This window comes from Penaeus chinensis, chromosome 3 (assembly GCF_019202785.1).
Source record: "Penaeus chinensis breed Huanghai No. 1 chromosome 3, ASM1920278v2, whole genome shotgun sequence".
Lineage (NCBI taxonomy): Eukaryota > Metazoa > Arthropoda > Malacostraca > Decapoda > Penaeidae > Penaeus > Penaeus chinensis.
This window is the reverse complement of record NC_061821.1, coordinates 43,862,866-43,875,365: the sequence shown is the minus strand read 5'-3', so window position 1 is coordinate 43,875,365 and position 12,500 is coordinate 43,862,866. Positions and strand designations below refer to the sequence as shown.

The 12,500-nt window shown below is 43.4% G+C and overlaps 1 protein-coding gene across 1 annotated transcript in view; it reads left to right on the top strand.

Moving 5' to 3' along the window:
* The window catches only part of LOC125041542, a 23,659-nt gene extending 20,656 nt beyond the window's left edge, over window positions 1-3,003 (top strand). The window contains exons 22-23 of the mRNA XM_047636568.1: window positions 859-910; window positions 1,442-3,003. Of these exons, the coding sequence (XP_047492524.1) occupies window positions 859-910; window positions 1,442-1,518 (129 nt within the window). The 3' untranslated portion in view covers window positions 1,519-3,003. The remainder of the gene's footprint in view (window positions 1-858; window positions 911-1,441) is intronic.
* Window positions 3,004-12,500: the final 9,497 nt, after the last annotated feature.

The window sequence follows — 12,500 nt, the reverse complement described above, 5'->3', positions numbered from 1 at the left end:
TGTTTTTTGAGTAGTGTGTTAACCCCTTGGATCTGTGCGATGTGACCATCACCTCATGAAAAATTCTGGGTCGAGGATCTGGTGATGTGAACATGCCGTCACGGGAAAATCTGGCTGTATCCTGGGTGATATGAGCCTGTCGTTGTGAGCATTGCGGCTGATGGCCGGGGGGATGGAAAAGATGAGACACAAGTGCACAAACCTATTGTGAGGTTTATTTTACTCATTTGGTGATTTTGCATTACTCCCATCACTAAGAGTGTGGAATGTAAGGTCCAGTGACTGGAAGAGCACCAGCTCCATGGAGGACGCCATTTCTACACTCAGCATTACATTTGTGCCGCCATGAGCAGTGATGCAGGTGGTTTTACAGGAAACTGAATATTATGTAAAAAAAAAAATTAAATGACAAAAGTAACCTAGTGTTGCATAGTTTTATATTTCTTGCACTAAGTTGTAGACTACCTAGAGAGATGATTGGAGTCTGTGCAAAGAAAAACAAATCTGGATAATGCAAATCAAATGGCAAATGGAAAAGCTAAAAATGCTTATTTGTAAAAAGAGTAAATAACTTTGCAAATAGGAGGCTTAGAATCTTGCCACAGCGCTCGCGTAAGCCTAACGCTCAGATTTTTGGTGATTTGATCGCCATAATGCAACCAGATCCAATGAGTTAATCTTTAGCTTTTTCTTTACCTTCTTTTAGTGGCCTAGGATGTTTGGATTTGATATTATCTCTTGTACCTCAAAGATAGTTGTGATGAATGATTACTGTAGTGTTTATAGAGCAAGTATTAGGTGTGTGCATCATTATGCCTACCAGTTTCTTTTTTAGATTTATTCTCTTCCTGTTCACAGATGATGAATTATGGCAGATATGAAGACGGACCAGAATACACAGATTTTTCAGGTAAGTCGGTCCAAATTAAAGTGTGTATTTTGTTTATTTGTTTATGTATATTTGTATATCTGTGTTTTAGTGTGTGTACTTATGTATGGTGGCTGTTGTGTGTGTGTATGACTGTGTGTGTGTGGTCTCTGTTCAGTCAGTTTAACTCTAATTACGGCTTAGCTTTACATAGCTATTCCCCTCTTGAGTAACAAAAAAGGGAGAGTGCCAGTCTGAGTACTATTGCTACTTTTATTGGGGATGACGGCAGAGATTTCTTGCTTGATGACAAAAATGCTCAAAAAGGAGATATGAAAAATAGAATATGACACTTTACTAAAACATTCAAAAGCATGAGGATGCCTCCTGAAAACCAACTTATCTGGGCAGAGCATTTAGGCTATTGTCAGGGAACCCAACATGGTCTTTTTTTTTTGTGTGTGTGTGTGTGTTTGTTTGTTTGTTTTCTAATATCCCAAGCCCTCTCCATCATAAACTGTATCGACACTTGCTTATAACATAATCCCTGATAATACCAAAATACCGTTACAGGTACCTTGGAGTTTCACCGTGGCGGTGGCAGTGGGCGAGGCAGTCAGAGGAGAGGCGGAAGGGGAGGCTATTACTAGCAAGGTCTTAACTTGGAGAAAGCAAAGAAAGGACTTTGTACATCACAAGGAAGAAATGATGGTTATGACAGCAGTAAAGTTTATAAAGGATCATTGTATATTATAAGATACAGCTACAATTTTCTTTGTGTTTACATTGCTTTTAAGGATGGACATTGGTTGAAAAAAACCGGCAGTAGTCTGTCAAGAGAGAACTTGCTTGAGAGATCATGATTATAACCCCAGTGAATAGCTGCCTGTTTGGGGACCCCTTTTATTTATTGTTTGATATTAATGTTATAATTTTGTTTATTCATTTTGAAGGAATTTACACAATGCATTTCACTTTTAAGATGTATTTTCTGCAGTACAGAACTAAATTTAAATGTTCCCTTATTTGTGAAATGTGTTCAGAATATGGACAATACAAGAAGTTAATCTTCATGTGTTCATTAGGGTTATTAATGTCTTTGGTATTATCCCTATTATTATTGTTATTATTAAGTACATTTATTTTTCTTGTATTTATTCCCAATCTCTTTTGCCATTAACAATGTGTTCATTGTAATATGTCAGTTGCTTGATAGTCAATAATCCTGCCAAAATACCTTTACACAACTTATCACTCATGAGAATGTTACATTTTATCACCAAATGTTTCTGCTAAGGAAGGGAGAGGGAGAAAAACGTTGCGTTTGGACATTCATACAAAGGAATTTGATGTTTCTTGGTAAGGTGATGGTTTACCAAGTTTGTTTGTATCTTTGATATGTGCTGTGACAGTGCGTGATACAAGTTTGAGAAAATTTATAGAATAAGAAGAAAAAGCAATAAAATGATAATTAAATGGAAAAGGAAGAGGAAATAGAAAAAAATACAATCTAGATATTTTCTAAGTTTGTAATGTTTACAAAATTTACAGCATTGTCTTTGGTAATTTATTGTTTAAGAAGGCATTTGATGTCATTGAATGAATAAGGAATTTTGTAGTCAGCAACAGCACACAGACACTGAGCAATATTTGTATAGATAGATTGAATATTTGTATCATAATTATCATATGCTACTGTTGAAATTATGCAACAAAGGTTAAAGTTGAAATATTGCTTTTGTTATGGTTAGAAAAAAGTCATGCTAGTCAGAAATCTTACTATTTTGAGTTAAAAGTAGTGACAGTTAACTTCCATTTTTGTTTCTCATATTCTTGACATAATGAAGTTTGATAAACTTTTTAGGAAAAATATAAGGAAAAAAATATAACATTTGTCTGATAAACATGGTGGCATATGAACTGTTCAACCTGCCTATGTTGGTAAACTTCTTCTGGGCCTTTTCCCTTGTAACAGTCATGATAAAAATCAAGAAAAAAAAGCTCTTTCTGCCAGTTTTGTACAACTTTCTTACAAGCCATGCTTATTGCCTATATCCATATTTATTATTTTTGTAATGGCTGTAACGTTGTTTCTTGTACTGCATCAGTTATACATAGTAAAGCCTCAAAACCACTGTGGTATGCTTGTTAATTTCCTTTTGAGGTTGAGTATTTTCATCTGTTTGAAATTGTATAATTGTTCACTCCTGCCTTGTCCTCAGCCCTCACCTCAACTAATTTTGCATGGTCTTTTCTTCTCCTCCTTTCCTTTTCTCTTTCATCCCTTGTTCTCTCCACTTGTCCTAATCATTATACTTATTTTTGCCTTTTTCACCACAATATTTGAACCTAATGCTCCCTACTCCCTGAACTCCTTCCTCTTCTAACAATCTCTATCTTGTACTTTACCCCAGGAACTCCCTCTCTCTACCCTCTTCACTACCATACTACCGTTTAGTATTGTTCAACCTGTGCCATATGACCTTTGATGTCATATGGCACTGTTGTATCTGGGGCTTTTCCCCCGAGCCTCACGTTCATCTTCATTTCCTTCTGTACTTATTCAGAACTTAAACTCATTATGCCCTTTTTGCCACAATACTTTATCCTAATGCTCTATGACCTTTGATGTCCAGCACATTTGTTTTAACCATTAACCATTCTGAGAATCCACAAAAATAAACTTTATCCAAGAGCTTCGCCCCCAAACACCACTAATTGCTCTATTTTGAATATGCTGTTGGCGTAAAGTTTTCAATAAATAATAATCATGTACAGGGGGAAGCGGAAGGAATAATGGGGAAGGAAAGGCAGGAGGGGGGGGGGGGGGTGATGCAGCTGAAGCAGGGGGAATGGGATGTTTTGGGAGAAGGGGTATTGGGAACATGCGAGAGTTTCTGAAGTGGAGTTGGCTGAGGAGGTCTGAGAAACAAAGGTTTTCTTATGAGAGGGAGACCCCCCATATCCCTTGACCGTTGTTGTTGTGGGGGGGCTTAGGAGGCTAGGACTGGGACCCAATGCTGGGGAACTCCCCTGCCTTGGGACACGGCCCTCGACTCGACTAATTTTGCATGGTCTTTTTTCCCCTCCTGTCTTTTCTTTCCGTCCCTTCCCCAACCCCTTCTACTATCCACTTCTTAAGGTGTGAGAGCCGTGCTGAAAGGATGAAAGGCTGACTTTGTGCCAGTCATGAACGGCCTGAGGGAGCCATTGGCACGTTATTCCCGTTTTAGTTGTTTAGCCCTTACCCCTCAAGGGGACCCTGAGGGATGGACTGCTTCTCTCCCCAACTTACTCCAGGCTTACCATGGGCAATAATGAATATGTTATACCCTTATTAGAGGCAATGAGACTTGCCCCTTCATCAAATAGTCCCACCAATTCAAACTCTCCCGATTCCCCGATCCCAGGCTTTCCTTTGACTACGGCTCCAAGCACTGCAACTACTACCCCCTCCTCAATGCCTACTAGTACAGTATCCACCCAAGTCAATCTCCAGGAGACATTACTACTCTCCGAACATGCTCAACTTCAACACCTCTACCCCCACAACCTTCATCAACTACCCCATCCTCCCTTATTACCGCCTTACAGCCTTATTGTCCACCTCTCCATAACACTACCTCCCACAACACTACTCCCTCGCCCATATGCCCTCGTCCTTCTACTACGCCCATCTCTACAAATATCTCACTCTATTTAGCCTAACCAGTCGTTCCCGTCTCGTTACAGTAACATCTGAACCAAGATAAAGCATAATCAAATCTAACTGATCTCTCTGGTAACCGCATTCCTGCAGAACCTCATCCAACCCTCAACACTTGCACCGGAACTATTTCTATCTCCCCAGCAAACTGCCCTATCTATAACAAAAATTGGTCAGATTGTGGAGAAGACTTACTCGCCTGCCTCACGAACTATGATGCGATATCAATACAGATGATCCCCACTAACATAGCCAAAATTTCTTTCCGTAGACATTACCTTCCCTTTAATGTTTACATCGGTAGAGAATCCCTCCCTGTCCGACCATATCAACCTTCCCGTCAGTGCCAAAATTGTTGGCGTGTAGGACATCCCGCCAAACATCGCCGTTCACAACCAGATGCCCGCTTTGTGCTCAACCTGGCCATACTCGATTAAACTGCTCTGCACAATCACGCACATGAGCCAACTGTGGCGGCCCCCACAATGTATTTTATAGGGGCTGCCCCACCTAAAAAATTGAGTCTGAGGTAGCAACTGTTAGATTCTGACTTGGACTCACTCTACGTGAAGCCAGACGAGGTTTTTCTCTTACTCCCTACTCCAGTAATGTCGCTCGCTCTGCTCCTCCCTCTCCCTCCCAAGATGTTCCTACACCCTCCTCTGTACCTATCCCTCCTACATCTTACTTCCCCACTTCTACCTCCTACCTTCTCCAGTTAAATTCTTTTGTCAATCTAAATACAGACACGCCAGTTTCTACTGCAGCCCCAATACCTTTCCCTCTCCCTCCCCGCACTACCCATAGCAGACATATTAAACGCTCCACCCCTTCTTCTACCACACACTCACCTCCACCTACCTTTGCCTCTACTCCTCAGACACCAGTCTCCTCTTCCCCTCCTCATAAGAAACCTTTGTCTCACAAAACTCCCCAACAAACCCCTTTACAGAAACTCTTGAAGATCTACAAAATTATCAACTCGAGTCCCAAACGGACACCGAAACCCTTCATCCACCCTCAAATCCCACAACTCCTGCTCTACACTCAGCGTGACTGCCGATATTTATCCTCCTCTTACTCCTATTCCCCTCCTACTCCCTCCCAACACAGCCTATCTGCCTTCAAGAGACTTTTCTTACACATCCTCCTATATAATTCCCAATTATCATTTTGTCTCTTCCCCACACTCCCTTTATGTCTCGTTACCCCTCCAATCCTTTGCCCGTTGTTGTCGTGGGGGGGGGGGGGGGGCTTAGAAGACGAAGACTGAGACCCAATGATGGTGAACTCCTCAACCTTGGGACTCAGCCATCGACTCAACTAATTTTGCATGGTCTTTTTTCCCACTCATACTTTTCGTTTCAGTTTCTTCATCAATCCCTTCTACTATCCACCTCCTAAGGTGTGAGAGCCGTGCTGAAAGGATGAAAGGCTGACTTTGTGCCAGTCCTGAACGGCCTGAGGGAACCATGGGCACGGTATTCCCCTGCCATACCTGGCCCTTACCCCTCAAGGGGACAAGGGGTGGACTATTTTTTTCCCCAACATACTCCAGGCTTATCATGGCCAATAATGAAAACATAACCCCAATCTTGGGGGCAATGAGGCTTGCCCCTTTATCAAATAGCCCCAATCCAGGCTCTCCTTTGACCACGGCTCCGAACACTGCAACAACTCCCCCATCATCAATGCATACTAGTACAGTATCAACCCTAATCAACAACCAACCCCCAGGAGACATTTCTACTCTCCCAACATGCTCAACTTCAACACCTTTACTCCCACAACCTTCTTCATCAACCATCCCATCTCCCCTTATTACTACCTTACAACCTTATTGCCCACCTCCCCATAACACTACCCCCCTCAACACTACTCCCTCCTCCACACGTCCCCGCACTTCTACTACCCCCACCTCTACAAGAATCCTAAATACTCTATTTAGCCCAGCCAAATGGGACCGATTTTTCGTGATCCCTCCCACAGCTCCCTATTCTCAAAACACCCTCCTCTTCCAACAATGCCTCCAAAAACAAGTAGGCAAAGTCTCTTTCCGTAGCCGACGCGACCACTCCCGTCTCGTCACAGTAACAACTGAAAACGAAGCTATAGCATTAGCAAAACTAACTGATCTATGTGGTAATCCCATCCCTACAGAACTTCATCCAACCCTCAATACTTGCACTGGCACTGTCTCTATCTCCCCAACAGATTGCCCAATCCATGACAAAGAATGGTCAGATTGTGTAGAGGACTTACTCGCTTGTCTCACAGACTATGATGCAACATATGTACAATGCTACTCTATTCCTCCCAGAGGAAATCGTAAGAAATCCATTAACATTGCCAAAATTACTTTCCGTAGACATGACCTTCCCTTAAATGTTTACATAGGTGGGGAATCCCTACCTGTCCGACCATACCAACCTCCTCCTCGTCAGTGCCAAAATTGTTGGCATTTAGGACATCCTGCCAAACATTGCCGTTCCACAGCCAGATGCCCGCTATGTGCCCAACCTGGCCATACTCGATCAAACTGCTCTGCACAATCACGCACATGTGCAAACTGTGGCGGCCCCCATAATGTATTTTATAGAGGCTGCCCTACAAATTTGAGTCTGAGGTAGCAACTCTCAGATTCAGACTTGGACTCACTCTACGTGAAGCCAGACAGGAAGCACGTCGACAAGGCTTTTCTCTTACCCCCTACTCCAGTAATGTCGCTCACTCTGCCAATCCCCCTACCTACCAAGCTCCTACACCCTCTCCTAAACCCAACCCCCCTCCATCTAACTTCCCCTCTTCTACCTCCTACCTTCCCCAGTCAAATTCGTTTGCCATCCTAAACCCAGACACTCCAATCTCTACCCAATCAAATTATTTTGCTATCCTAAATCCAGACACCCCAATCTCTACTACAGCCCCAACACCTTCCCCTCTCCCTCCCCGCACTACCCGCAGCAGACAGAATAAACGTTCCACCCCCTCTCCCCCTACCTCACAATCACCTCCACCTTCCTTTGCCCCTATTTTTTTCAGACACCAGACTTCTCCTCCCCCCCCTCACAAGAAAACCTTTGTCTCACAAAACTCCCCAACCAACTCCACTACAGAAACTCTTGAAGATATCCAGAGCTACATAATCGAGTCCCAAACTAATACTCATCCACCTTCAAATTCTACAACTCCCGCTCCCTCCACACTCGAAGTGACTGCCGATATCCATCCTCCTCCTACTCATATTCTCCCTACACCCAATCCTCCTACCCCATCCCAACAAAACCCATTCCCCCTGACTCCAGCCCCACCTATATTAACCCTCCCACTTTCCCTCTATCCCTTCCACTCCCTCCTGGATACACGTGAAACCCTCATGTCACAAGTACCCTCTTCCCCAGACCCTCTACCTCCCGACACCCCTCCTGATACAACACCACCTCCCCAACCTCATTCTTTATCGCACCCTCTAGCACCTTCCCCTTCAATCTTTACTGGCAATCTTTGCCAGTAAATCAACGAAAGTATAACTATCCTTCATTGGAACATTCGCGGTTTCCGAATGTTCCTCTTTCAGTCCCACATATTCTATTGTCATGCCCACGTCCTCCCTACATAGACATCCCAACTTATCAGACGTCCTTACAGAATCTCACACTTTCTACTTTGACAACCTGTTTTCCTTCCTCAAACGCATATATATCCTTCACTTGATCTAACCCCTTTACATTACCTCATCCGACCCTAACCCATTCACTCACCAATTCCTTAACCCAGCTTTAACAACTAATCACTAACCCAACCATCTTTCACTATCATTAACTATAGTGCTATATGACCTTAGATGTCTAGCACATTTATTTTGCTTTTAACCATTAACCATTAACCATTTATGTCTCGTTTATACTTATCCATCAGAAAACACCTTATGCCATACCTCCCTTTCAAACTGTCCCTTGCACAGTTCTTCGGATCTTTGTCGCTGATTACAGTGATCAGTCTACTTCTCCCCTTCCCACCCCATTGACTTTGTTGCCTTTAAAAATCTAATTTCCCAAATCCAGCCACCTTTCCTCATAGTTAGTGATTTTAAATTACCGCCATACTCTTGGGCGATTCTGTCACCAACTCCCGTGGCCGATCCCTAGAACGCTTTCTCTCCACAAATGACATTATTATTATTAATTCAGATCGCCCCCACACACTTTGACATACGCACGCAATCTTTTTCATGCATCGATCTCTCTCTGTGCTCCTCTTCTCTTCATTTAGATTTCCATTGGTCCTAGACCACTTTCCAGTTCTCCTTTTTCCTACTTCATATGTACTATTTCCTAATTCCCCACGCTGGTGCTTTGATAGAGCTGACTGGCGTACACTCACTTCACTCTCTGCTATTCCTACCCCTTCATCTCCCTTCTCGTCCATTTCAGATATGATACAATATTTCGCAACTACAGTCCTAAGAGCTGCCAATACAGCAATTCCTCAAACCTCAAGAACTTATGCCTCCAAATGTGTTCCATGGTGGAATTCCGATTGCACCAAAGCGCTTCGCTTAAACCGTGCAGCCTGGAACAGTTACCGATATAAACAAGGCGCCCCTAATCAACCATCAGCCCTTATCTCCTTTAAAAGGACCTCCGCCTGTCCTCGTCGAACAATCCGAAACAGTAAAACAAATAGCTGGCGAAATTATGCTTCCTCAATTACATTTTCTACATCTATCTCGACTGTATGGCGCCGGATCCACAAACTATCAGGCAAACGTCCCTCCATCCAGTTCCTGTCCTCGATATTCGAGATACTCTCGTCTCTAATCCTCTCCAAGTCGCTAATGAACTGGGTGACTATTTCAGCCAGGTCGGTAGTGGTTCTCACCTTTCTCCACACTTCTCTTCTATTAAGACCATCAGGGAACGTACCCCCATTATCCTCACCCTATCCTCCGCTGAGTCCTATAATGCTCCCTTTCCCTTCCTCTGAACTCAGTGCTGCCTTACAGTCGTGTCGCAACACTCATGAAGGCCCTGATGGTATTCACTACCGTATGCTCCGACAACTCCCATCTTCCCCCTTATCCTTCCTATCAACAAATTACAACCACATATGGACATCAGGAAATTTTCCTTCTCATTGGCGAGAAGCTCTTATCCTTTCCTTCCTGAAACCCAATAAAATGGGTACCCTCCCCAAAGCTCTAACTAGCGCTGCTTGTACAAGCTACTAGAGCGAATGGTTAACTTCCGCTTAATGTGGTATCTTGAATCTCACAATCTTTTCTCTCCTTCCCAGTTTGGTTTCCGCCGTGCCCGAAGTACAGCTGACCCCCTTGCTCATTTCGAAATGTACATTACATCTGCATTTGCACGCCATGAATCCGTATTAGCCATATTATTTGACCTAGAAAAAGTATATGAAACTACATAGCGGTACCATATTCTCCAAAAATTATCCTCCCTAGGCATACACGGAAACTTTGTAAAGTCTTTCCCCTCCAAAATTTCCAGGTCAAATTTGCCTCTTTCACATCATCCTTCTTTCCACAAATCGAAGGCCACCTTATTCCTTCTTGCAGTTAATGACATGGTCTCAGTTCTACCACCAGGAGCCCGGTCATCACTATATGTTGATGATTTAACCATCTACGCCTCTGGCACATCCATATCAAATCTCTGCCAATTCCTTCTGTCTGCAATATCATCAGTATCTTCCTGAGCCACTGGCCATGGTTAATGGTTAATGGTTAAAAGCAAAATAAATGTGCTAGACATCTAAGGTCATGTAGCACTATAGTAAATGGTAGTGAAGGGTGGTTGAGTTAGTGATTAGTTGTCAAAGCTGGGTAAAGGAATTGACGAGTGAATGGGTTAAGGTAGGGTAAGGTAATGTAAAGGGGTTAGATCAAGTGAAGGATGTATATGCGTTTGAGGAAGGAAAACAGGTTGTCAAAGCAGAAAGTATGAGATTCTGTAAGGATGTCTAATAGGTTGGGAGGTCGGTAAAGGGAGGATAGGTGGGGGAAAGCAGAGGTACGGACTGCATCAAAACATGGGCATGACAATAGAATATGTGGAACTGAAAGAGGGACATTACATAGGGAACATAGGGGTGGATCGCAGTGTGACATCAGATAGGAGTGTGTGGCCAATGCGTAAGCGGGCGAGAGCCGTCTCCCAACGTCTGTTCCGATGAAATAGAGCTGACCAGGAGGAGTTTTACAGTATGTAATTTATTAGTGCGGAGACTTGACCAGAAAGATTGCCATCGAGAATACAAGAAGGTCTTAAAGTGTGGGTAATAATCCGTGGTTGGGATACGTGAGAAACATGATTGGTATGATGTGGACATTGCGGCATAGCGTGCTAGAGTTTCTGCCTGTTCATTGCCAGGGATTCCAACATGGCTGGGCACCCAGCAGAATTTGATTGTTTTATGGTATGTGGACAAGTAGAACAACCAGTTCTGGATCTTACAAACAAAGGGGTTGGTCGAATGTATTGACTTTATGAGAGTTAGTGAGTTACAGGAGTCAGTAAAAATTGTGAAAGAGGAAGAGGGGAGTGATTATGTGTGTTTTAAGGCATAATGGAGTGCATAAAGTTCTGTAGTAAGGATACTGGATTCAGGAGGGAGGGGGTATTTGAAAGTACGAGTTGGGAAGGTTACTGCAAAACCAGCACTGGAGCCATCAGTGTAAACATGAATACTGGAGGAATGAGTGAGAAGGACAGCAGGAGGAACATTTGATTTTGGTGGGTCAGGGAAAACAGAGGAGCAATTACAGGGGTAAGGTATAAGACATGGAGGGACAGAATGGACAGAGAACAGGAGAGGTCGGAGATGGAGAAAAGGGGAATGGGAGAGGAGGGTATCCATGCGAGTGGAGAAAGGAGTAGGTAAACGTGGAGAAGAAGCAAAGGTAGGAAGTAGGGATCGTGGGATAGTTAGTTTAGTGAGGGGAAGTTGGTGGAATCGAGCATAACATCGGAGAGAGAAAAGGGTACGGAGTCGAGAGAGATATGGTATGCCTGATTCAGTGTACAGGCTCTCAACTGGAGAGAAGCGGAAGGCACCTAGGGCTAAGCGAAGACCACAGTGATGGGTTGTATCAAGATGGGCAAGGGGAGAAGTTGAGGCAGAGGAATATATATGGCATCCATAATCGAGAGTAGGGAGGATCAAGTTAACATGAAGATGAAGGAGAGTTTTGCGATCTGAGCCCCAGGATATATGGGATAGGCTTTGTAAGATTCGGAGACGGCGGTGGGTTTTTTCTTTAATGTAAAGGATATGGTCTCACCAGGGCAGTTTGGAGTCAAAAATAAAGCCTAGGAATTTGCCAGAGGAACGGTATAGAAGTGGAGTGCCATATAAGAAGAGTGGAGGTTCAGGACCTACACGTGTGCGAGAGAAAAGGACGGAAAAAAAAATTGGAGGTAGAAAAGCGGAAGCCATGGTTTGTGGCCCAGGAAGATACTGATGATATTGCAAACTGAAGAAATTGGTAGAGATTTGGTGTGGATGTGCCAGAGGCATAGATTATTAAATCATCAACATATAGTGATGACCGGGCTCCTGGTGGTAGAACTGAGACAATGTTATTTACAGCAAGAAGAAATAAAGTGGTACTGAGCACACTGCCTTGTGGGACGCCTTCGATTTGAGGAAAGAAGGATGACGTGGAAGAGGCAATTTTGACCTGGAAAGTGCATTGGGAGAGGAAAGACTTAATAAAGACACCCATGTTTCCAAGTATGCCTAGAGAGGACAATTGCTGGAGAATATGGTACCGCTATGTAGTATCATATGCTTTTTCTAGATCGAAGAATATAGCTAGTACGGATTCATGGCGTGCAAATGCAGATGTAATATATGTCTCAAAATGAGCAAGGGGTCAGCTGTGCTTCGGGCACGGCGGAAACC